Here is a 24,580-nt window from a genome sequence, read left to right as displayed (position 1 = left end):
CCAGAGTTCAAGCCACACACACACACATACATATATATATGTGTGTGTGTATATATATGTGTGTGTGTATATATATATATATGAGTATAGCTCAAATGATAATATGTTTGACTACTATGCATGAGGCCATGGATGGATCCCCAAGACCCCCATCTCCCCCAAAAAGTTAAACAAGTCTTCTGATGAGCATGAAATAATACTAGAAAATCCCAAAAGGAAGGAAATTTGCTTTGTTCTGTTCAATGTGATTTATATTAGACCTTTTGAAATATAACTAGTTAGGGACTCAAGAGTTTGGCCTAGTGGTAGAGTGCTCAACTAGCAAGCATGAAGCCCCTGGTTCAATTCCTTGATACCACATACACAGGAAAAGCCAAGTATGGTGCTATGGCTCATGTGGTAGAGCACTAGCCTTGAGAATACCCAAGGGCCGTGCTCAGGCCCTGAGTTCAAGGCCCACGACTGGCTGAAAAGAAAAGAAATATAATTAATACTCAATCTCTCATTCCAACTCTCAGTCCCCAATTACATCCTTTATTGAACTCTAAGTATACAAGGGACCCTACTCTGCCCATAAGGGTCAGACTATATTACAGGTCAGAAGACAAGGCCACACATAAGGAGACTCGGATGAAGTTAAACTGGGGCTGGGAGTTGGGTCTACAGGTAGAATGCTTGCCTAGCATGCACGAAGATCCGGGTCGATTCCTTAGTACTACATACATAGAAAAAAGTTGGAAGTGGTGCTGAGGTTTAAGTGGTAGAGCTCTAGCCTTGAAAGTCCAAGGACAATGCTCAGATCCTGAGCTCAAGCCCAGAACTGGCAAAAAAAAAAAAAATAATAATAATAATAAAATAAATAAATAAAAATAAAAATAAATAGAGGTTAAACTGCTTAAAAATAGGAGAGTTTCCAAATCCTAAAAAGGTAAATCTTTCGGGCTCTGATGGCTCATGCCTTAATCCTAATATTCAGGAAACTGAGATCTGAGGATCACAGCTTTAAGTAAATTGGGCAGGAAAGTCCGTGGGACTTTCATATCCAATTAACCAGCAAAAAGCCGGAAATGAAAAACACTCAACCCCAGCCACCATTAAATCACTTTATCCCAGTCAGGAAAGTCCCCATGACTCTCATCTCCAACTAAACAGCAGAAAGCTGGAAGTGGAAAGCACTCAGCCCCAAATGTCATCAGATCACCCTGTCCCAAAGCGGGGCCAAAGGTACAGAGCAGCTCAGATGTATCCAGCACTACTTTTAAGTTCTCCTCACGAGGACTCTTATCAGCCAAGACTTCCTAACAGCAGATCCAGAGCCATGATGCAGGGTTTCTGCCACCAAGGCCTTCTGATAGCCACTGCAAGACAGCATTCCAAAGTTCTTTTTAATTAAAACATTAAAAACCCCTTGAAATAGAAGGTGTTTCCCACTGACATCCACACGCGTATTAAATATCAGCTACTGCTGGTTTATCACAGGAAAATGTTCTGAAAAGAAGCTTAAGCTTCAGGTTTGCTAAGTCATCTGAATTATCTAAACCATTCTCCAAAATATAAAGGGACATAGCAAAAGGTGAATTAAAGATTATGATTAGTATATTTGCTTTAAGACTAATCCACAATAAGGTAGAACTTGTAACAGGTAATGTTTTCGGGAATTTTAAATAGAAGGTATTCCTATTCAATTTAATTTTATGTATTTTCTGAAATGTTTCACTTCTTTTTAAGCCTCTTACTGCTTTTATTTAGCCATACTGGAGTTTGCACTCAGGGCGTTAAATGCCCTTATCCTTTTCTAGTTATTTTTTCAGATTTTTTCCCTTTCATCTGTTAGTAAGGTAGAACATACCTACTGATTTTTTAAAACATCAGATTTTTTTTTTTGGCCAGATATTTTTTTTTCACATGCACGCATACCTACAGGCAGTCGTGTTGCTGCCTCTGCCTGGAGGCCCATTCTAGTCTTTCTCTTGCTTGTACCCATGAGCCTCAGGCTGCAGTCCTTCTATATCTGCTGTTCCCAGGCATTCCTCATGACACCCAACTTTGCCCAGAATGGTCTTGAACCACCATCCTCCTATCTCTGCCTCCCAAGTAGTTGGGTTGTCACCATTTTTTTTTTTTTTTTTTTGTCAGTCGTGGGACCTGAACTCTGGGCGTTGTCCCTGAGCTCTTCAGCTCAAGGCTACTGCCCCCCTTACCTCTGGAGCCACAGCAGCACTTTCGGTTTTCTAGTGGTTAGTTGGAGATAAGACTCTCAGGTCTTTTTGTGCAGGGGGGATTTGAACCTCAATACTCAGATCTCAGCCTCTTGAGTAGCTAGTACAGGCGTGAGCCACCACACTGGTTTTTTTTTTTTTTTTTTTTTGAGAAAGGGTCCTGGTGTAGCCTACATCTTGTGTAGCTAGCCTCAAATTTGAAATCTTCCTGCTTTCGCCTCCCAAGTGACTACCACTGTGTGCCACCATACTGGCTGGGACGCCACCTCATCAGAGTCCAGCTTATGAATTGAGAGGGTAACATTCAGGTCACAGCAAGGAACAAAATGGTTCTGATGCTGTGGAATGTAAATGACTCTGAGCTACGGACTTTGCAGGAGACTCACTGGCACAACTTGAGTCAGATCTAGGGTGGTCTCAGATGAACAAATGATTTGCCAGTCGTCAATATCATGGCTGGTAAGAGACACAAAGTCCATTCTCTATGGAAATAACTCCCACTCCCCTGCCCAAGATATGCACGCACGCACGCACGCACGCACGCCTACAGTCATGTTGCTACCTCTGCCTGGAGGACCATTCTTCACTTTACTTTCTGAATGCATTTTTAGAGTCAGCTTTTCTGTATGCAAAATTAGTCTACATCTGGGGATCATGTTAACTATATATGTGGAGAATTGATTAGTGTCCTATCCATGGACACAAAATATCTGTATTTCATTATTTTCAGAGCTATTGCAGCTCTTATTGAGTAATTTATTTCAATCGTTTTAGACTGGAGCATGGTTCAAGTGGCATAACATTTGATAAACAAGTCATGAGGTTCTGAGTTAAATCCACAGAACCAAAACCTCTAAGAGATAGGATCACAGGCGTGAGCCACCAGTGCCCAGCTATGATGTTGATTTTGGTGGTAAGTGGTAACCATCACCTGTTCCCTTTCATTCTTTGCCAACAAGTAAAATGAGAGCTGTAGAATTTTGTAGTGGTATTTTTCCAAGTTAAATAAGGTCCCTTCTTTTCCAAGTTTGCTAACGGCAATGAATAAATCCTGTCCAGCATTTTCCCCTTTCATCTGTTAATAAAGTAGAATACACCCACTGATTTTTTAAAACATCAGGTTTTTTTGTTCCTGGGATATTCATAATACTTCTGCTGGGTTTGGTTTGCTACTACTTTGCTGAGTGTTGTTGTTGTTTGTCAGTCCTGGGCCTTGAACTCTGGGCCTGGGCATTGTCCCTGAGCTCTTCAGCTCAAGGCTACCACCCTACCCTTGGACCTGGGCCTTGTCCCTGAGCTCTACAGCTCAAGCTACTACCCTACCCCTGAGCCTCAGCACCACTTCCAGTTTTCCAGTGATTGGACATAAAAGTCTCACCTCGGCTTTTGATCCACAGATCTCAGCCTCCTAAGTAGCTAGGATTACAGCGTGAACTACCGCACCTAACTCTGCCTAAGATTTTTGTGTCTGTGTTCAGGAGGAAGACTATAATCTGTCACGTTTTCTTGATCAACCTTAATCTGATGTTGTAAGACAGACATGTACCCTATACTCATTCTAAAATTTTAGATGACAACTTTACCTGTATGTGTCTATATGTGTGTACCAGTCCTGGGGCTTAAACTCAGGGCCTATACATTGTCCCTGTGCTTTTTTTTTTTTTTAATTAAAGAATTTATTAACCTTGATTTTTACATCACATTTCTAATGACGTATTTAACAAACAAGTATTCAAGAAGGTAATCTCTATATACAATCACTGGCACTTAAGATTTTAGAACATAATTAAAATTAGGCTGAGGGTTTATATGTCATAGATACATATTAATTCATGTAATAAAACACTATATCTACAGAGCCATAAATTTTTATGTCTATGTAGTTGTGTTTATATTTCCAATGCCATGTCCATAGCATTGGGTATGCAAATATTAGATCCACACAGTACAAGAGCGAGGACTTTTTTTTTTTGCCAGTCCTGGGCCTTAAACTCAGGGCCTGAGCACTGTCCTTGGGTTTTCTCAAGGATAGAGCTCTACCACTTGAGCCACAGCATCATTTCTGGCTTTTTCTATGTATATGTGGTACCAAGGAATCAAACCAGGGTCTTTGTGCATGCTAGGCAAGCACTCTACCACTAGGCCAAACTCCAGGCCCGCCCTGTCCTTTTTTTGTGCAAGGCTAGCACTCTACCACTTGACCCACAGCTCTACTTCAGGTTTTTGTTTGTTTTGGAGTTTGGGGTGTTTAATTGGAGAGGGAGTGTCACAGACTTTCCTGCCTAAGCTGGCTTCAAATAGCAATCCCCAGAACAGCCTCCTGAGTAGGTTTATAGGCATGAGCCACTAGCACTTGGTCTAATTTTATTATTTTTTAATTACCATAAAAACTGTGGAAGTAGTTCTAACTTTGCTTTTCAGCTAGCCTTGATTCAGAAGTCCACAATCTTGTACTTTACAAGGAGCCGCACTGTTGGTAGACCAGAGAAGCCAATGGTGGACCAGGCAGCCCTCAGGCTGCCTCCCTCCCACCTCGTATGTCCCGAAGGCCAGGGACAGGCAGAGCCAGGAATACAAGGGAATCAAGTCATGAACACCCCACGCTTTAACAGAGTCATTTTGTTTGCTGGGACCAAGGTGTGCCTGGCCTTTTCACGAGCGCTTCAGAAGCAGGAAGTCAACTCTGACCCAAGTGAACCCATGCTGACCAGCCCGCCCTCAGCACCACAGAGAGGGTGTGGGACTGAGAAGCCCCAGCTATTTCTCCCACCAGGCATTTATCAGTCTGCTGCTTTGTAAATGTGGTCATTTTATGTTGCATATCATTTTTTAAGTTTTATGTTCACACTAGATTTTAGCAAAATGTAAGCAGTTTTTGCTTTTTTGTTTTGTTTTTGTCTTTGCTATTTTTGCTTTTGTTTTTGCTTTTTACTGCCCCTCCCAGCATCTCCTCCAGAGGGCAATAAAATGCTCAGGGATTATGTTGACTGACTTGAGGTTTAAAACTGACAAGGTTTCCATGGAAGAACAGAAACCCATTATCCACCTCTAAAAATGCAAATACTCAGCTGCATGCTGGTAGCTCCTAGATACCTAAAGAGGCTGAGATCTGGAGGATCTTGGATGGAAGCCAGCAGGAACAGAAAAGTCTAAGAGACTCCAACTCCACAATAACCTAAGAAGGGGTTGGGGATATGGCTCAAGTGGTACAGTACCAACTAAGCAATCTAGCCAAGATAGCTGAAAACACACACACACACACACACACACACACACACACACACACACAAGCAGGCACGCACGCACGCACACATGCAAGTACTCTAATTTGTCCCTGAGTTACCTAAGAAAGCTCCTTGGGTTACTTTACTTTAACCCCTTAATTCTTACAATTCCTAAAACGATCAATTAGTCATCATCATGCACATTCTACTTTGTGGGTGTGTGCGCGTGCACTATTTCCTAGAGACCTGAACTCGGCCTGGGCACACTGTCTCTGAGTTTTCTGCTCAAAGCTGGTGCTCTATCATGTGAGCTACAATTCTACTTCTGATTTTTTGGTGGTTATTTAAAGATAAGAGCCTCACAAACATTTCTGCCAGGATAGCTTCAAATCTCAGTCCTCAGATCTCAGCTACCTGAGTAGTAAGGATTACAAGTGTGAGCCACCTGTGCCACATTTCACTACTGAGGAAGCTAGAACTTAAGGGGTTAAAGAGATATCAAAATTCATGGAGCTAAAATTTTAATTGAAACATCTCCTGTTACTCATGCCATAAAAAGTACTAAACAAAGACCTTGTTAGAAGGTCAGCTGGGTATGGGAGAGGCTCAGTAAAGGGAGGTGAAGCAACCAGAGCTTCCTGAGGGGTCTTCTGGGCACTGGAATACCTTTGAGATGGGGAGCAGGCTCACCAGATGAGGCAGCAGCACTACAGGCCCAGGATCAGGCACATTGCCTACAGAGAAGCAGAAACCCTTCCTTCTAAGTCTATCCTTCCAGCACTGGAAAAATTCACCTGTAAGAAACCAAGTTGCCTCTGATCAGGAAGTCTGCGTTCAAATCTACGAGTTAGGAGGCAGAAAAGAACAACTGAAAAGCAAGCCCTGACATCAGCAGCCAGGGATCCTGAACAACTCGAACCCTTCATGCCTTCAGGTCATCCACACCTGGGATGATAAGAACAGGACCACCACTCACTACATGACGCTGCTCTGGTTATTGTTTTGAAGACTCTTGTCCATCCAAGGCCAGTTTCCAAACCATGGAATAGAGGATAGTTTGCCCACTCATCCCATCCCAAGAACAAACTGCTTCAACCTAGTTGATTATATACATATGTAACAATAAGCAAAAGGTTTACTACATTAAATGGTGTCTAGGAGTTAAAAACCAAATGCTCTCACAGAATTCACACTCATAGGAGAAAGGAAGTAACTTAGATCAGTCGTTAAAGCCAACTTTTTTTTTTTTAACCACAAAAAGTGCATATTTACTGTTGGATTTAAACACTGTAGACACTTTCCCCAACTGAAAGATAGGTCTAGATATCATTTGGTAAAGGCAAAACTACAATCTCATTTAATAAACATACTATTTCAGATCAGTTTGACTGTTAAATAACAATTCATTTTAAAATGTTAAACTATAACTCAAATATGTAATTATGGTTTGGGATGACAGGTCTACATTTCTGTTAATTATCAACAAGAAAGCTAATATTTATTTTATTTTTAGCCAGTACTGGAGCTTGAACTGAGGGTCTAAGTGCTGTATCTTAGCTTTTTCCCTCAAGGCTGGCACTCTTAACACTTGAGCCACAGATCCACTTCTGGCTTTTTTGGTAGTTAATTGGAGGTAAGACTTTCCTGTCTAGGATGGATTTGAACTGTGACCTCAGATCTCAGCCTCCTGAGATTACAGGATTACATACATGAGACATCCGGTTGACAGTTAACATTTATTGTTCACTAATTAAATGCTTAATGACTGAGGAGATAACTTTCACAGATTATCTCATTCTTAATCTTTTGAGGGAGATAACAGATCATTTCACAGAAAATTCTCAGCCGGGAGTTTGGCCTAGCAGTAGAGTGCTTGCCTAGCATGCACAAAGACCGGGGTTCGATTCCTCAGTACCACATACAAAAAAGCCAGAAGGGGTGCTGTGGCTCAAGTGGTAGAGCTCTAGCCTTGAGAGAACCCAAGGACATTGCTCATGCCCTGAGCCCACACCCAGGACTGGCAAAAAAAAAAAAAAAAAGAAAATTCTCAGCCTGAGGTTAACTATTATGAATGGTTCCAATCAATGATTGTAATACCAGAGTGAAGTTTAAAAAAAAGCAAAACACTAAAATGACATAGACAAGATTCAAATTTTACTATGCATATGGATCATCTGGAGAATCTTGTTAAAATCCAGATTATGGGGGCCAGGAGTTTGGCCTAGTGTTAAGAGTGCTTGCCTAGCATGCACGAAGACCCGGGTTCAATTCCTCGGTACCCCACATATATAGCAAAAAGCCAGCAGTGGTGCTGAGGCTCAAGTGGTAGAGTGCTAGTCTTGAGAAAGTCCAAGGACAGTGCTCAAGCCCTGAACTCAAGCCCAGGACTGGCAAAAAAAAAAAAAAAAAAAAATCCAGATTATGGTCCCAAAGGTCTGTACTGAAGCAGCTGATTCTCCCAAACTCTCAGAGCAATGCTACCGGCATATGGGTTGCAGCAGGGACAGCAAAGACATACAGGTTGCAATAGGCCACACACTACCAAAAAAAAAAGTATGTAAAAACCTTGGGTGCCACATGATGGTATATTCAGCTACTTAGGAGGATCAGGGTTCAAGGGCAGCCTAGCAAAAAGGCCCCATTTCAAACAATTAAAAAACTAGTTGTAGTTGTATACACCTGTCACCTCAGCTATACTGGAAGTATGAACAGGAGACTCAAGGTCCAGCCCAACCCCAGTAAAAAGTGAAACCCTATCTGGAAAACAACTACAACAAAAATGGTTGCGTGTGTCACTCAAGTGGGAGAGCTCCTACCAAGCAAGTCCAAGGCACTGACTTTAAACCCAATACACCAAAAAATATAGCCAGGCATTGCTGGCTCATGCCTCCTATGCAGGAGGCTGAGATCTGAGAATGGCAGTTCGAAGCCAGCCCAGGCAGAAAAGTCTGTGAGACTCTTATCTCCAATAAACTGCTCAGAAAAAGCTAGAAGGGGCTCTCTTGTTTAAGTGGTAGAGCCCTAGAACAAAGAGGCGTCAGGGACAGCATTCAGGCCCTGAGTTCAAGCCCTAGGACTGGGGGAAAAAAAAAAGATTAACCTTTTAAAAAGTCAACCTTTACTAGAAAAATGTTATCTGTTCTTTAAATTTTGGATTGCGAGCTTTGTAACCCCTTAGAACTATCTTCTTTATGACTTATTTTATTTCCCAGTTTAAGTTTAGAGTCCACTTTTTTGAAATTTTTTATATTTGGGGGTAGGGAGCATTCCTCCTAAAAACCCTGATTTTTATCAAGGTTGCCACACCCTTCAGTTGAGTCCTTTTCTTCCACTTGCCCATTTGTGGTGCATAGTAACTCAATATTAAATTTTACAGATTAGACAAATAGCAGCTAAGAACAATTTTTATAGGCTAGCCTCAAAAAGCAGTCAGGAGAGATTATACAGACTTGCCTTTTCTCCCAGGTGAAAAGTGAAGCTCTAAACACAGTAGGAGCCTTTCAAAAGGTAAATAAACACCACTGCCTCCAGCCCTGGCCAAACATAGGTGAAAACATTTTAGCAATGAGCTGATAATCAACATTTTGTACAAATTACTAGATTTCAATTTCTTCATTTTATTTTTTGAATTAGCCTACAATTCTTTTACCTGATCTTTAGAGTTGCAAGTCTGAGTTCACCAGTGATGAGTTCTATTTCCTTTTCAAAGCCCACAGAGAAAAAGTAAGCCATGTGTTTGACAAGTCCTTACACTCCACCTAGGTCCAAGTCCAGCCCTACTCTATCTATATCAGCCTTATCTATACACTGCCTAGCTACCTGCCTTAAAAGGTGATTACAAACTCCATTTCCCATTCACATCTCCTCCATTCTCTTTGCTGACAGCAATGCCTAACCACTGAACCAACACATCTTTGAGAACGTTCCATTTTATTGGATTAAGGTCAGTTCAGAATTCTAAAGACAGGTAAACCTGCTCCATTTATCATATCTTAAAGCCCTTCAGAAAATACCTCCAGCAACCAGCGAACAAGCCTACCATCCAATAGATAAATTGTGTTTCTTGACATACAAACATTGGGACCTTTATTTATAGGGTGGCCACACAGTATTATTCCCAAAGAAATGGTTATATATGCACTCAACTAATCACAAGAAGACCAGTACTTCAAGGATGCACACACATTGCAGGCTCCTGCAAATGGCTTCCTTGGCTGCTGAAGAAATCTATAAAGTTTTAAAGCTAGGTCTGGGAGAAAGGCCTACCTGCAAAAGGGAATGCTGGAAACACTCAGGCTTTTCTGAACTGGGGCATGCCTTGTCCAGCTCAGAGAGCTACAAAACCACAGATTAAAAACAAGGACTGATAGGACCCGTGGCCCTGAACACCCCAGGGGTTCAACTAAAACTCCTGAGAAATGAGCTTTATTATAGACAAGCCCCACAGAGGGTTTCCTATTTCTGGTACCTCCAAAACTGGAGTCACCCTCCCGGAGTGACTTAACTCTGGGTACCAACTGGGGAGTGCCAGTCAGCCACCGAGCAGAGGTGGAGGACTGCGGGATGCTTCGGGGATGCCTCAGAATAATCTGGACCCTTTGTGGGCAATCTGGATTCTGCCCGTACATCTGAGTTACACGCCTCCATCCAACGCATACTTATTCCAAGTCCACCATATGCCGGGCACTCTGCTAGCTTCCAGGGAGGGAAACCGAGCCACACACACACACACACCCAGCCTCTGCAAAAGACAGACGAGGGACCATCTGCGGGTTGCGCGGGCCCCAGAAACGCAGCCACAAGTTGCTGAGCTCAGTAGTAACCCCCGGGAAACAGCACGACCCCCGTGCCCGCTGCGCACCGCCACCACCAAGCCAGGTGAAAGCGGGAGGGGACAGGGAGGCCTGGGGGCAGGTGTGCACGCTGGAGGCACACCTGAGGCTGCGGAGCTGGGAAGGGCGGGGCCCTCGGAGGAGGGGGGAAGGCCGGAGACGCGGGCGGAGCGCGGTGCAGGGGCTGGGGACGGAGGCCGGCGGGGCCTGCGCCCCCGCGGCGGGAGGGCGCGGGGCGCGCGGCGGGAGGGCGCGGGGCGCGCGGCGGGAGGGCGCGGGGCGCGCGGCGGGAGGGCGCGGGCTAGGCCGCCCGCCCGCACCTGGCGCCCCCCCTCCTTCCGGCACCTACCACTTGGGCGACCTTGAGGCGGCCGAGCGCTCCGCGCAGGTAGTCGGGATCGCAGCGCAGGCCGGCCAGCCCTCGGCGCTGGTTCACCGGCTCGGTGGTGGGCTGGTACGGGCTGCTGGCGCCCGAGATCATGGAGGTGCTCGAGGCCTCGCCCTCGAAGCCGTCCAGCTCCTCGCCGCTCCGCATGCTGCCGCCCGGCCCGGGCCGCCTCGCGCGCGCGCAAGCCCGGCCCCGGGAGCCAGGAGCGGGCGGGCTCAGCGGGGCCGCCGCATCGCCGCCGCCGCCCGACTGCCCGCCGCGGCCCGCCCCGCCGCTGCCTCAGCGTCCGCTGCACAGCGGCCCCAGCTCGGTCCGCTCGGGCTCGGCTCCCGCCGCCTCGGCAGCGGAAAGGGAGGGGGGCGGGAGCGGGCGCCGAGGGAAGGAGGCGGGAGCCGCGCGCCGGCCCGGAGGGGGCGGAGCGAGAACCGCCAGGCGGCCGCTCGGCGGCGCTCCGCGGCCTCGGGAGATGAGGGGGCGTGGTCTGGGCGTGGCCACGCGCGTCCCGCCCCGCTCCTGCTTAAGCCCCGCCCCCGACCCGCCCTCACCTGCGCCGGGCGAGGGCTGTGTGACTGGTGGGTAGTCCTGGCTTGGAAAGGCCAGGAACGGAGAGAAAGCCACGCAGACACGAGGACAGAGGCTAGAGGGAATGTTAGAAGAGGTCGAGGAGGCATGGAGTTGCTCCCGCCTCCCGGATAGCTCTGCCTCAGTTTCTCCTTGGTAGGATAGGCTGGATCTTGGTCACCTGTGCCACACCTGCGCAAAGCCCAGTGTGGGTAAGTTCTGAACCCTTTGGCTTGTTCCAGCAGAAATTCATGCTCACAGCAGTTCCCGTACAGAGTAAAGCTAGTGTCTGCCCTCTGCTGAAAAGGTTTTAATACCTCTGTCTTGGCATCAAGCGTGGTGAATTTTGCCCTGGAGTCATTAATTAGGGACAAATTTGCAATGCAAGTGTGAAGGCTAATTTTAAGCTTAAATAAAACACTGACTTTCTAAGAATTGTTGCTTTGATTTCAAACTGTTCCACACCAGAAATATAGAAAGCTTCATTCTCTATAGTCTCCCACTCTAGGAGGGGGACATTATTGCTGCTGTTTTTGCATAGGAGGACCCTACAGCACCCACAGGAAACGTGGTTTGTCCCAAGGCACACAATCTAACTTTATTTGATCAACTATACATTTATTGGGTACCTGCCATGAGTCAGGCAATATGCTAAGGATTGGTGATTAGCTGCCAGTTAAAGGTGACAGGTTGAATGGTTGAACATAAGCTCCGACTTCTGCTTTCTCCAAAAATTCCAGTGAAATGACAGCTATAGGGGTTTTTTTAAAGATATGAAATCACAGGGATAAAGAACGGGAAAGGAGCTGGCCACAACAAAAAATACTGGAAGCCAGTAAGCTGGATAATTCATGTAATAGATCCAAAACATCTAAACCTTAAAATAGTGATGAAAAAGGCTGAAAAGCCTCTGCTTGTATCTCAGAACAAAAGGTTCAGCAATAGGTGACACTCCTGGATACTAGTTGCTCTCACCTGTAATCCTAATTACTCAGGAGGCTGAGACCTGATGATGGAAGTTTAAAGTCGGCCCAGACAGGAAAGTCCATGAGTCTCTTATTTACAATTACCCAGCAAAAGACTAGAGATGGAGCTGTGGATCAGGTCTCTAGTGAAGAAAACTAAGTGAAAGACCCCGCGCCCTGAGTTCAAGCTCCAGTATCAGTACAAAAAAAATTTTGTTAGCTGGGCATGGGTCACTCATACTTGTGTCCTAGCTACTCAGGAGGCTGAGATCTGATAATCGTGGTTCAAAGCTAGCCCAGGCAGAAAAGGCTGTGAGGCTCTTTATTTCCAATTATCTACAAAAAGAACTGGGAGTGGTGTTATGATTCAAAGAAGTAGAGCTCTAGCCTTGAGCGGAAGAGCTCTAGCCTTGAGCAGAAGAGCTCAGGGACAGCATCCAGCCCAGAGTTCAAGCCCAACAACCAACCAACCAAAAAAAAAAAAAAAAAAAAAAAGAATTCCAGGTGAGATCTGAAATGTGAATGCTACAAATACATTCTGGACAGAGGGAATGATGATATGCAGAGGCCCAAATACAAACAGCAACAAAACCCACTGGAGAGACTCAAGAGCAGAATTCTGAGCTGAAAGTCAGCCGGAGACATGTTGAGCTGACTCTTTGGGTTGTGAGCTCCAAACAGAAGAGGTTTAGCACTAGATCAGCCCCGGGAGGCCTGCCTCGTGAGCTGCTCTCCCTGGCTTCTGTGCAGGCGATGGATGGAGCAGAAGCCAGATTGGAAGCTCCCCTCCAGTACTTATTAACTGTTCTCTCTCATCCTGGCCACTTGCCTAAGTTTATTTTTAGTTCTAGGGACAGACTCAAATTTTTCTCTTCTGCTTTTTAACGGAAGTTCACAGACTTCCAAAGGTGTTGTTGGGGATCCCACATAGATCCTTAAATAGAGAAAACCTGGCAGGGTGGTCCCTTCCTTGGCGTTGAATTGTAAGACATCTCTGATGATAACCACACCTCCAGGGGTCTGTGAATGCTAAAGACAAAACAAAGCCAATAACTGCCGTGCTTAGACGGATCTCATTGCAGGATCTGATCCTCATGTCCAGAACTTACTCCTAGCATAATGATGAAGAAGCCAGATGCTACTTGATTCACCATGGCCAAAAGAGACAGCCAAGAAGGAACCATCTTATCTGGAACTCCGGACATATCCTGGATGAATGCATTGCTCAGCTCAGCCAGATGGTGAGGAGGGATATTTGGAGCCAGCAGACAGGGTCCCACTCCAGACACTCTCAGGACTTCAGACAGGCTTCTACTCCAGACACTCTCAGACTTTCTTGGAGGCTGAGATGTGAGGATCACAGTTCAAAGACAGCCAGGGCAGGAAAGTCTGTAAGACTCGTATCTCGAATTAACTACTGAAAAGTTTAAAGTAGAGCTGTGGTTCAAATGGTAGAGCACCAGCTTTGATTAGAAAAAACTAAAAGTGCCCAGGCCTGGAGTTCAAGCCCCAGTAGCAGCATGCACATAAATGTACACACACACACACACACACACACACACACACACACACACACAAGCATTCACACAGAATAATAATAGAACATCACAACTGAAAAAAACATTGAGAATAATAATAATAAATAAGCCAGAGTGGCACACACCTGTAGTAATACCAGTTTCATGGGAGACAAAGGCTGGATTACAGTTCAAAGCCAATCCAAGCAAAGAGTCCACCATCTGAACAAACAAACCAGGTGTCATGGTCTCCCATCTATGAAAGAGAAGGATTATGGTTCAACCTGGACAAGAAGTTTGAGACTCTATTTGAAAACTAACCTAAAGCAAAAAAAAAAGGACTGAAGTGTGGCTCAAGTGGTTAAGTGCCTTTCTAGCAAGCTCAAGGCCCCAAGTTCATTCACCAGTGCTGCCAAAATAAATAAACTCAGTAATTAGCAAGTACCCTGAGAGACTTCTGTCTCCAACAAAAAAATACAGTGGTGACAAGGTTTCAAGCATAAGTACATAATAGGAAGTCTGATTAAGTTTGTCATTAACAGTCATCTACATACAGCATGAACCAGACATGCAGGGAAATTGATCTTTAACGTTTCAAGATTAACAACTTGGCTGGAAATGTCTCTGCTTCTGAAAGACTTTTTAAAGAATGGTACCAGTGTAACATCCTTGTGTCTGAAGGATTAGACTCAGAGATGTGAGCATAAACAACCCCTTCCTTTTCGGTTTGAAAGGACCCAATGTCCATGTCCCTGGGTGCTGTGCCAGCACAAGACTCCTCCAGCACTGTTCCCACGTGCCTAGGGGAAGGGTCTGGGTAGGGCAAATTCCAAGCTGGACTGGTTGTGGGGTTAGCATTAAATGCTGCTTCTGCAATAACTTGCCCCTTCAGGCGGAAAAATAAATGCTTCCCAAGTCTCTAAAAATAGTGCCTACTGGGATTTTCCAGTTTTGACATTCCTTCAGCTCCTATACTCAAGAACTACTATAACCAGTCCATTCTGCACTCCTTAGCATGGCCTCCCGTGGCATCCCACTTTGTGGCTTCTGGTGCCTCTAAACCCTCCTGGCACATGGTGGTATACAGCTTGTGGGGGGGGGGCGGGGGTAATTGCAGAGCCATGGATTTCTCTGCCCCTGTATAGAGTAGAGGCAATACTCGTTATATTTCTTTAAAACATTAAGTAGAGTTGGCCCTTGGACATCCTGTACAATTCAGGCTGGGTGTCACTCATCCAGGAACACTTTCCTGAGTCCTCAGGCTTGGCTGCTTGCATCCAATTATTTATTACACTGCATTGTGACTCTATTTACCCATTAGCATGCTATCCATCCAGACCTTGAACTCAGAGATGACAAAGCTTCATTTACCTCTGGTCCAGCTTAGGGTCAGATGCATGACAGGAATCATCTATGGAACACAGGACTAAGTGTTGAAACTAAGTCAGCAGTCAGCAGAGTTCCTTTATGGATGGGTCTAAGCAAGCAAGGCTGGCCAGTGCATTCTGGGAGGAGGACCCTGCCTAAGCTTAATTCCTAATGGAAAGTAACAACTGCTCTGGGTTCTTGTTCAAACATGAGGATTTGGTGACATATGATGGGCAAAGACAGCTGGGCAAGAATAGTAGGTTGGGAACAGATTCCTGAAAGACTGCCTCAGCCCCCCCCCCCCACCAAAGACCCATGTGTTAAAAGTTTGGGCCTCAGCACAGCACTATAGAGAGGTAGGTGGTGGGACCTAGGGGAGACAGGGTCTTGTGAAAGGCCCTTAGGTCGCTGTGTGGATCTTGGGGCCTTAGCACACCTAGTCTTCCTCTTTTTGTTTCCTGGCATGAGGTGCAGTTGTCTCTCCCATGTGTTTCCAGCCACTCCCATCTTTCACAATGGGACTACTCAGTCTTGGACAAGAACCCCTAGAGTGATCATCTTTTCCTTTAGAAGTTAATTTTCTCAGCTATTTTGTTACAACAATGGAAAGTTAACATATATGAGGGTCAGGCACAGTGGCTCTCACTTATAATACTAGCTACTCAGAAGGCTGACATCTGAGGATCATGGTTCAAGGCCAGCCCAGATAAAAAAGCTAGTGAGATTCTTCTCTCCAGTAAGATACACACACACATACACACACACACACACACACACACACACACACACACACACACACACAGCCAGACGTAGAGCTGTGGCTCAAGCAGCGGAGCATTAACCCACAGCAGAAACACAGGGACAGCTCCCAGGCCTGAGTTCAAATCCCATAACCAACAAACAAATAAAAAAAAATAGTGCATGAGGACTGGGTATGGTAGTGTGTGTCTCTAATCCAAACACACAGAAGGCTGATTGAGAGTTCCAAGCTAGCCTAAGCTATGTAGTAAGATTGCTGTCTCAAAAAAAAAAAAAAGGGTGGAACAATTGGAACAGTGACTTGCTTTGTAAACAGGGTACTGAGACAAAAGCAAAAAGTGTAACTGAATAATTCAAATCCTCATCTTCTTAGCATCACATGGACAGCAGAGGTACTTGTTATCTTAAATAATGTACAGAGCCTTTTTATTTAAAGGGAAAACAATGGCAGGGATGGCAGGTCATCTGCAGATGATTACAGACCTCCACACCACTGGGGGGAGCCCAGGAGCAGCCAGAAATGCCCTAAAAGTTCAAGGTGCCAGTTCTGTGAGATAAGTGGTCAGTCAGCAAGAGCAGGACCGTGGGAGTGTGGAACACAGCAGGGGAGTCTGGGAATGAAAGACTCTTCATAGTGGAGCAGGGCTGAAGGTGTGGTTCAACTTATGGAGCGCCCAGCCATGAGCAAACAAACTGAGCAAGTTCAAGGCACGGAGTTTGAGTCTTGATGCTGGGAGGAAAAAGAAAAAAGATGTAGCAGAACTAAGGAGGTTTTAGGCTCATTTGCCATACCAGTTTTGTTCTGGGCAGGCGTGAATGTTACTTGTATTTCATTAATTAGTTGGATTTATGGAGGAATGCATAACAAAACAGTATTTTGTCTTCAGTGTTAAGGCTCTGGTCTCCTTCAGCTAGAACAGCTTCTCAACCTCTCGACTTTCATGACCTTAACTTTTTATTTTTATTTTTGCCAGTCCTGGGGCCAGTCAGGGCCTGAGCACTGTCCTTGGGCTTTCTCAAGGCTAGAGCTCTACCATTTGAGCCACAGCACCACTTCCAGCTTTTTCTATGTATGTGGTACTGAGGAATTGAATCAGGGTCTTCCCGCATGCTAGGCAAGCACTCTACCGCTACGCCAAACTCCTGGCCCCTTTATTGTTACTTTGAAGATAGAATTTACTTCGACTTGACTTTGTCTAAGGCATCTTCACAATTAGATTCTAGGTTTGCATTTTGGTGGGGGGAAGCAGAAACACACAAATGATATGTTCTATTGGGAGTAACACAATTGCCATTTGTCCCATTTGTCTTGGCTTTCTTCCCTCAGGATACTAGGGATTGAACTCAAGGGCCTCAAGCTCCTGAGGTAAATGCTCTACCAAGTAAGGCATGTTTGTAGTCTGTGTAGTTTTTTTTGTTTTGATTTTTTGAAGGTTTTTGCTCTCTGGATAGGGTCTCCAGCTAACTTTGCCAGGGCTGGCCTCAAACCACAATCCTCTGATGTTGTCTGGGATTACAGGTTGTTTATATGCTGCCATATCTATGGCCCATAATGTTCACTTTGATCATTTGATTGAGTTCTCCATCATAATAGCCTCATTTTCCCCTTGTAATAAGTCTGAGAAATTTTAACATCTCATTTGAATGTCAAAATAAATACTGACTGTAATAAATAATAACTTATTATAACTATATAGCTTTGAGGGGAATCTATGTTGCCTAGACTGGTCTTGAATTCCTGATCCTCCTGTTTCAGCCTCCTGAGTAGCTAGGATCACCACTTCACACCAACTCTTCAGAATCAATGTCAAGGTTTTGATAAGGAAAAAGATGCCATTTCTCATGGAACTTACTTGTTTACATGGACTCCTTTGTTCATTGGGTTGTAATCCATTTTTTCTTCTAGTACTCAGATTGTTCCTGATTTGGCCAGTGGGTGTGTCTTTTCCCCCCCCTTTTCTGAGACCCAGACTCAAACTCAGTAATTCAGCTCGTTGGCTTGGTGCTCTAACATCTGACCCACGCCCCCAACCTCAAGTGTGTCTTTTTGCCCCCATACTATCATTTCTGGAGTCCTTTCATGCTTTCAGGTACAGGTGTTCTCGACTCAGCTTTTCCTGTCTCAGTCCTGGCATATTCCATATTTCTCCAAGGAGCCTCAATTTATTACTCTTGAAGTGTTTGGTGGTTGAACCCAAGATCTCAAGCATGTGTGCTGAATCACTGAGCTGTACCCTAGCTCCTCCGTTTATTTTATTGGGAACTGTTATTTAGGAACCATGACCTTGGCCTTCTGGGCTGGCTGTTACTTCCAGGCCCTCCCAGAGCAAAGAGTTTTGCGCATGCACGTGGCATGGTGGCTCACGCCAGTAATCCTAGCTACTCAGGAGGCTGAGATCTGAGAATCATGGCTCAAAGCCAGCCGGGGCACTAAAGTCCACGAGACTCTTATCTCCAATTAACCAATAGAGAACCGGAAGTGGTGTGTGCCTCAAAGGATAGGGCGGTGGCCTTGAGCTGAAGAGCTCAGGGACAACACCCAGGTCCAGAGTTCACGCCCCACGATGGATTTTTTTTTAAAAAAGGAAGAAGAAGAAAAAGAAAACCATGAGTTTACACTGACACTTGAATTCTAATCCAAAACCACCGAGTTCATTCTTTCATTATTTGCACCTCCCTTCCTTCTGTGGCACTCAGAAATCCTGCTATTGTTTATTCATACACTTACTGGACTAATGCCTGTGTACACAGCAGTCTCCCATCCCCACAGTCATCTCAACCCCCAAATAAATGCTCTCCTCGAGATATGGCTGGGCCATCCATACCTGGCTGCTCTAATCTATGAGGCTGTCCTCCTTACCCCCCTAGGCTGAGATTTTGAGTTGGGTCAAACCCCCCACACCCCATAGCTTTGATCTACTTACTCTACTTGGCTTTGACACCCCACACCTCTACCACCCTTGCAGGAGGGCGCTCTATTCATCCTGCTTTACTTAACACCTTATATCAGACCATTCCTTCCCCATCTGTAAGTGCATTAAAAAGCAAAAAATTCTGATCAGGTTTTCTGCCTCCACGGCTCCCTACTCCCCACCCAGGCACAGACACCTCCCCGACTCTGCCCACCTAAAGACTAAATTGTAGATGGAGAAGAACTCTGCAAAGATTTCTGCTTTTCAGGTGAAGAATCAGATTGTGGCACAAAACACCACTTTGACTGTAGCTCCTGAAATTGTCAAGTCTGTTGGGGAGGGTCTGCCTTGTTCACCTCCCCATCACCAGCATCACAGGCACCACCAACTCAACCCATAGCACCTTAGAAAGTGCTATGGTTGTCTAGGAGAGGCACCAAAGAGGCCACATACCTCAACCACGTATCTGGACACCCACACATGCAGATGGCAGAGAACTGACTTGCCCAAGCAAGCAGGCAGTTGCCCAGGTGATGGTGAGCTAAGAGCTTGTCTGCTCTAAAATAAGTCTCTTACTCAGGCTAAACTAGCAATTTCTTTCTTTGGTTTTAAGACCTAGTGTTTAGCAGTAACCAGCCAGGGAGGAGGGGAAAGAACTGCAAGCTAGAAGGCAGTAGTAGAGACCTTGAGATTTTCATTCCTAATTCTGCTCCTGTTCCCCCCGCTGGCCCTACTTCCTCATCTCTAAGCTGGAAAACTAGTCTAAGGTCCTTTCAAGAACAAAGGTCTGTCCATCACTCAACTAGTTCAGAACCGGATATTTCCACACATGGTATTTAAGGTAGAACTAAGCACTTGTCTCAATCAGGGTGTCCTGTTCCTTCTGGAGCAGGTGAGTCTCTCACCACTTCAGAGGATGAGACCCAAGGAGGCTGTGACAACACACACCTGTTAAGATTTGGGGCCAGAGCACAATACCTAAATCCCAAGTCCCCAGTTAAGATGGCCCCAGTGTCAGTTGTGACTATAGCCTAGTTTTCCTTTATGTCAGAGCAGCTGCAAGCTCAACGGAGTTTCTGAAATAACTTATGGTTCCAAGTTCAGTGAGCTAGTTAGAGGCATGGTTTAGCAGTAAAGCACCAGCCTAATACATGAAGCCTTGACTTCAAACCCTAGTACCACCAAAAGAACCTACCAAGTGCAGGAGGAATCATCTGGCAGATCAGCTAGATTGCTGGTTTGATGAGGTTTCCCATGAAGCCCCAGTGCTAGCTGGTGTTTACTTCTATTCCCTCTGTGCCTTGGAGGATGCTACCCATCTGCATGATGGGAAATAACTGCCTTTTCAGACAAAAAGCTACAGGATGCCCAGTTATATCCAATTTACTAACTTAAGAGTTGGCCTAAAATAATGGCAGTTAAGAGGGAGGAGATGGAAGAGGAAGTGTGGTTCAAGCAGTAGAGTGCCAGCCCTGAGTGATGACAGCCAGGGGAGAGCATATACTGAAGTGTCAGTACCTGAGGCATGGCAGGGAACATTCCATAAATATAACAAGGAAAAGGTTATGGGGCAGGAGAGAATGGTCACAAGATATTTTCACCAGAGTCCAAATTCTGAGGATAAGAGAAACCGACCTTTCTGAAGCTGCAGAAGTCTGCACACAAAATGTTCTCAAAGGCCTTCTGTGGAATCTGAAGCTGTCCACAGTCAGCCCAAACTAGACGGAAAACTACACTTGTCCCTGATGAAGAGGAACACCAAGAAATTAGTTGGCTAAAAAATAAAATAAACCTTGAGTGTTCCAAGCAGGTTCCTCCCAGGGGACAGACACCTCGCTGTGGCTCTTACAAATGGGCAGGGAAAAAAACAAACAAATGGGCAGGGATCTGTCAAAGACAAGGCAGTGAATTGGGGGAGCCTATGCCATGAAATTTTCTTCCTGCATCCTCTCAGGGCCAGTTAAGAGAGAAGACCTCCTCTAAACTAAACCACCTTAACTACAACCTTTGAAATACATTTGCAACATGCTTCTTTTCCCCTTCCCCACCCCCCAATACTGGGGGCTTGATCTCAGGGGCTGGGCAATTTTTGCTCAAGACTAGTGCTCTGTCACTTGAGCCACAGCAATACTTCTAGCTTTTTCTGTGTATGTGGTGCCCTGGAATTGAATCCAGGGCTTCATGCATGCTAGGCAAGCACTCTACCACTAGGCCACCCTCCAGGATAAAATGCCAGTTTTCTGTACACAAAATTGCGACATTGTTTAGTGTCCTATATACACCCAAGTGTAGCTCCACACTAGTACTGGTTAGAAGAATCTCAGTAAGTCCAAAATGGATTCCTTAAAAAATGGTGCCAAATATTTCAAATATCAAGGACAGATGTTACATGACACAGGCGTAACATGACCCAGGCTGCTGACAGATGCACCAAGGCCTCCCACCCTTTAAATTACTGCCTTACAAAGGAAGAGTTTTAAATGGTTGGATTCTTCCCTAAACGAAAAGTAACATGTGTCACAATGTGTTTACCCTTCCTAGAACTTTAGTCCTTTGTAGATGCTTGATAAGTCTTGATAGAGTGGGTGGCAAGGGGAGGTAGCAGGATGCTGGGAGAGCCTCACAAGCCCCTAGGCTCCTGAGTTAAATAAGATCCATGCACTATTACAGAAAACCCTACACAGGACATCTTACTGTGTCATTTACTTTGCTAAACCCCACCAAGATGGAACGTAAGTTAAATATTGACAATACTGGAAGATGTTGTAACTGTACTAATATAGGAACTTCTTACACCCAAGGTTAGAAACATTTGAAGGTCAGACTCCTGCCTGACCATGTGTGTCTCCACTGCTCTGTAGCTCCCAATTCCTGGCTTTGCAAACCCTTGCTATCTCAGCAAAGCTTGCCTCGTTCTCCTTTACAGCTGAGGCCTGGCACACCTGGTCATCTTCAGCGCGTGCATGTGGGAGGGAGGAGGGGCAGCTTCTTCCTTCTGATCTCAGCACCACTACTGAGGGCTTGTCACTTCAGTCTTCCAGTCTGAATACACCACTTGTGCCTCCCTGGCAGTCAGAGCATCCAGACAAACAGCACTTTGTATCCTGCTGACTGGCTGCAGCCGATGGAGGGTAAGGAATGCAGTGCCTATACGTGCTGCTTCTAGAACCCAATGCTCTGTGGTAGCATCCTGTAGAAAATATACCGAGAACCACCCTGGTGAACACTCACAAGATAGCCATCCCTCTCACCTCTGTTTTCCTAGGAGGTGAGATAATTCAACAGCAGCCTGAAATTACAGAATCACATACACACCAGAAAAGGGAGGGCTACGGTCAGGGTTGCTCAGGAATTGTTTTCAAAATCAACAATCACGCCATATGCCCAGCACATGTGTACCTTCTCTAATGCTCACCACTAGACAGAAATTTCATTCCCACCTTACAAAGACAGGGAGAGGAGGCCTAAGATCAAATTGCCCAGTGTGGGTGGTCTTGTTTTGTTCCTTGCCCAATTTCTTATCTGTATGAACTGCACTTGCTTGATTGAAAAGTCATGAGAAAATGCACAAGGATTGGAATCCATTAGAACTTACCTCCTTCCAAACCAGGACTCCAGCAGTGGGTGAGCAGGCCCAAGGGACCCTCAAGCAGGTGAGAGACAGGCCCAGGCCACCAGCCTGGCATACACTTTGGGGTATTTGTCGTGGTCAAGGACCATTTAAAAGGAAGTTCTTAGCTGGGTGCAGTGGCTCACAGCTGTAATCCTAGCTACACAGGAGGCTGAGATCTGAGGATCTTGGTTCAAAGTCATCCCGGCACTAAAGAATGTGATACTCTCCAATTAACCACTAAAAAAATGGGAAGTGGGGTTGAGGCTCAAGGGATAGGGCGGTAGCCTTGAGCTGAAGAGCTCAGAGACAGCACCTAGGCCCAGAATTCAAACCCCATGCCCCGCCTCCAAAAAAAGGGAAATTCTTTGTAGAAGCAGCAAGCACCTCAGCCAGATACTCCCAAAGGACAGTGACTACAATCCCTCACCTTTCACACAGGCACACAGGACACTTTCACTGTGGATATACTCTGCTTTTTTTTTTTTTTTTCTAACTAGCAGCAAGGGGAGGTAGAACAGCAACATGTGACTGTGGGGATCACACACGAGAAAGCTTTCAATAGTGCATTTCACCATCAATGAACCGAACACAGGCAATGACCATAGCTCGGGCCAGACTGCCAGCTGCCCTTGCTCTCATCCAGAAACCAGACAGTAGTACCTGTAGAACTGTGAAGAAAATAACCAACAGGCATGAAATGTTTAGAGGACTGATTGGTATACAGCAAGTATATACTATTACAATGTTATTATTAGGTTTTTGATAGCATCATCAAATCAAACAGTCCTCTAAGGCAGATAGCTAGAGATCAAAGGAACATCACCTTAATCATGGAATCAACCCATCCCCAATATAGGGAACAACCCAATGTGACTGAAAGGCGTGTGTACCATCTCACAGAATGTAGCATTCTCCTCTACCCCCACCAAAATTGTCTTACCAGACTCAAATTTTGGAGACACTACCCAAATTCCAGAACATGGAGCTCTCCATATAACAACTTGCTCAGACTCGAATATATTTAGAGGTGTCTTTTGTTTTTTGGGTGGTGGTGCTATGGACTGAACTTTGGGTTCTGTCCTTGGCAGGCAAGCACTCTGAGCAACGTTCTCTAAAACTTAAATGACTTAAAAAAGAAAGTCTGTGTATCTATTAAGACAGAAGGAAAAAGTGACTCATGCCTGTAATCCTACTACTCAGGAGGCTGAGATGTGGGCAGGACTCATCTCTAATTAACTAGCAAATAACAAACTAGAAATATGACTCAAGTAGTAAGGAGTCAGCTGTGATCAAAAAACCAAGAGAGGAAAGCATGAGGCCATGAGTTCAAGTGCTAAAAAAATAAATAAAATAAAAGGCAATTTGGGCTAGGAATGTAGATTGGGGTAGAATGCTTGCCTAGCACATATGAAGCCCTCGGTTCGATTCCTCAGTACCACATAAAGGCCAGAAATGGCATTGTGGCCCAAGTAGTAGAACACTAGCCTTGAGAACAGAGAGGCTCAGAGACAGAGTCCAGGCCCTGAGTTCAAATTCCAGGACCAGAAAAAAGGGGGCGGGGCATTTTTCTTGAACAGGTTTTACTTACGGCACCCTATTTAAGTGAATAAAGCTGTACATGTAATCCCAGCACTCACAAGGCTAAAAGGATGAAGAGTTCCAGGTTAACCTGGGCTACATAGCAAGACACTGTCTGAAAGAAAAATGTGAAAAATAAGGTATTATGACATTGCTGTTCTAAAATTTCTCCAAGTGAAACTCACTGAAGTCAGACAGTGAAAATTCTGTTCAAGAAGCAAGGAAACACAGGACAACTCATGAACTAAACAGCATTCTACAGTCTTCAATTTCACAATTTTCAAAGTATACCTTTAAAACATGTTTCTTGGAAGTTCAAGGACAGTGCTCAGGCCTTGAGTTCAAGCCCCAGGGCTGGCAAAAAAAAATTAAAAAACAAACAAACAACATGTTTCTTGGGCTGAGAGTTTGGCCTAATGGTAGAGTGCCTGCCTAGCATGCATGAAGACCTGGGTTTGATTCCTCGGTACTACATACATAGAAAAAAACCAGAAGTGGTGCTATGGCTCAAGTGGTAGAGCTCTAGCCTTGAGAAAGTCCAAGGACAGTGCTCAGGCCCTGAGTTCAAGCCCCAGGGACTGGTCCTCCCACCAAAAAAAAAAAAAAAAAAAAAAATGTTTCTTACTTGAATGAAGGGGCTAGAA

The 24,580-nt window shown here is 45.2% G+C and overlaps 1 protein-coding gene across 1 annotated transcript in view; it reads right to left on the bottom strand.

Moving 5' to 3' along the window:
• Cmtm4 (CKLF like MARVEL transmembrane domain containing 4) overlaps nt 1–10,819 on the bottom strand; it is a 47,565-nt gene extending 36,746 nt beyond the window's left edge. The window contains exon 1 of the mRNA XM_090357523.1: nt 10,625–10,819. Within this exon, the coding sequence (XP_090213649.1) occupies nt 10,625–10,810 (186 nt within the window). The 5' untranslated portion in view covers nt 10,811–10,819. The remainder of the gene's footprint in view (nt 1–10,624) is intronic.
• Between the last annotated feature and the right edge of the window lie 13,761 nt (nt 10,820–24,580).

This window comes from Megascapheus bottae, chromosome 24 (genome assembly GCF_031878675.1).
Source record: "Megascapheus bottae isolate mThoBot1 chromosome 24, mThoBot2.hap1, whole genome shotgun sequence".
NCBI classification, from domain to species: domain Eukaryota; kingdom Metazoa; phylum Chordata; class Mammalia; order Rodentia; family Geomyidae; genus Megascapheus; species Megascapheus bottae.
Note: the sequence above shows the minus strand (reverse complement) of the source record. Positions and strands in the feature narration are given on the sequence as shown.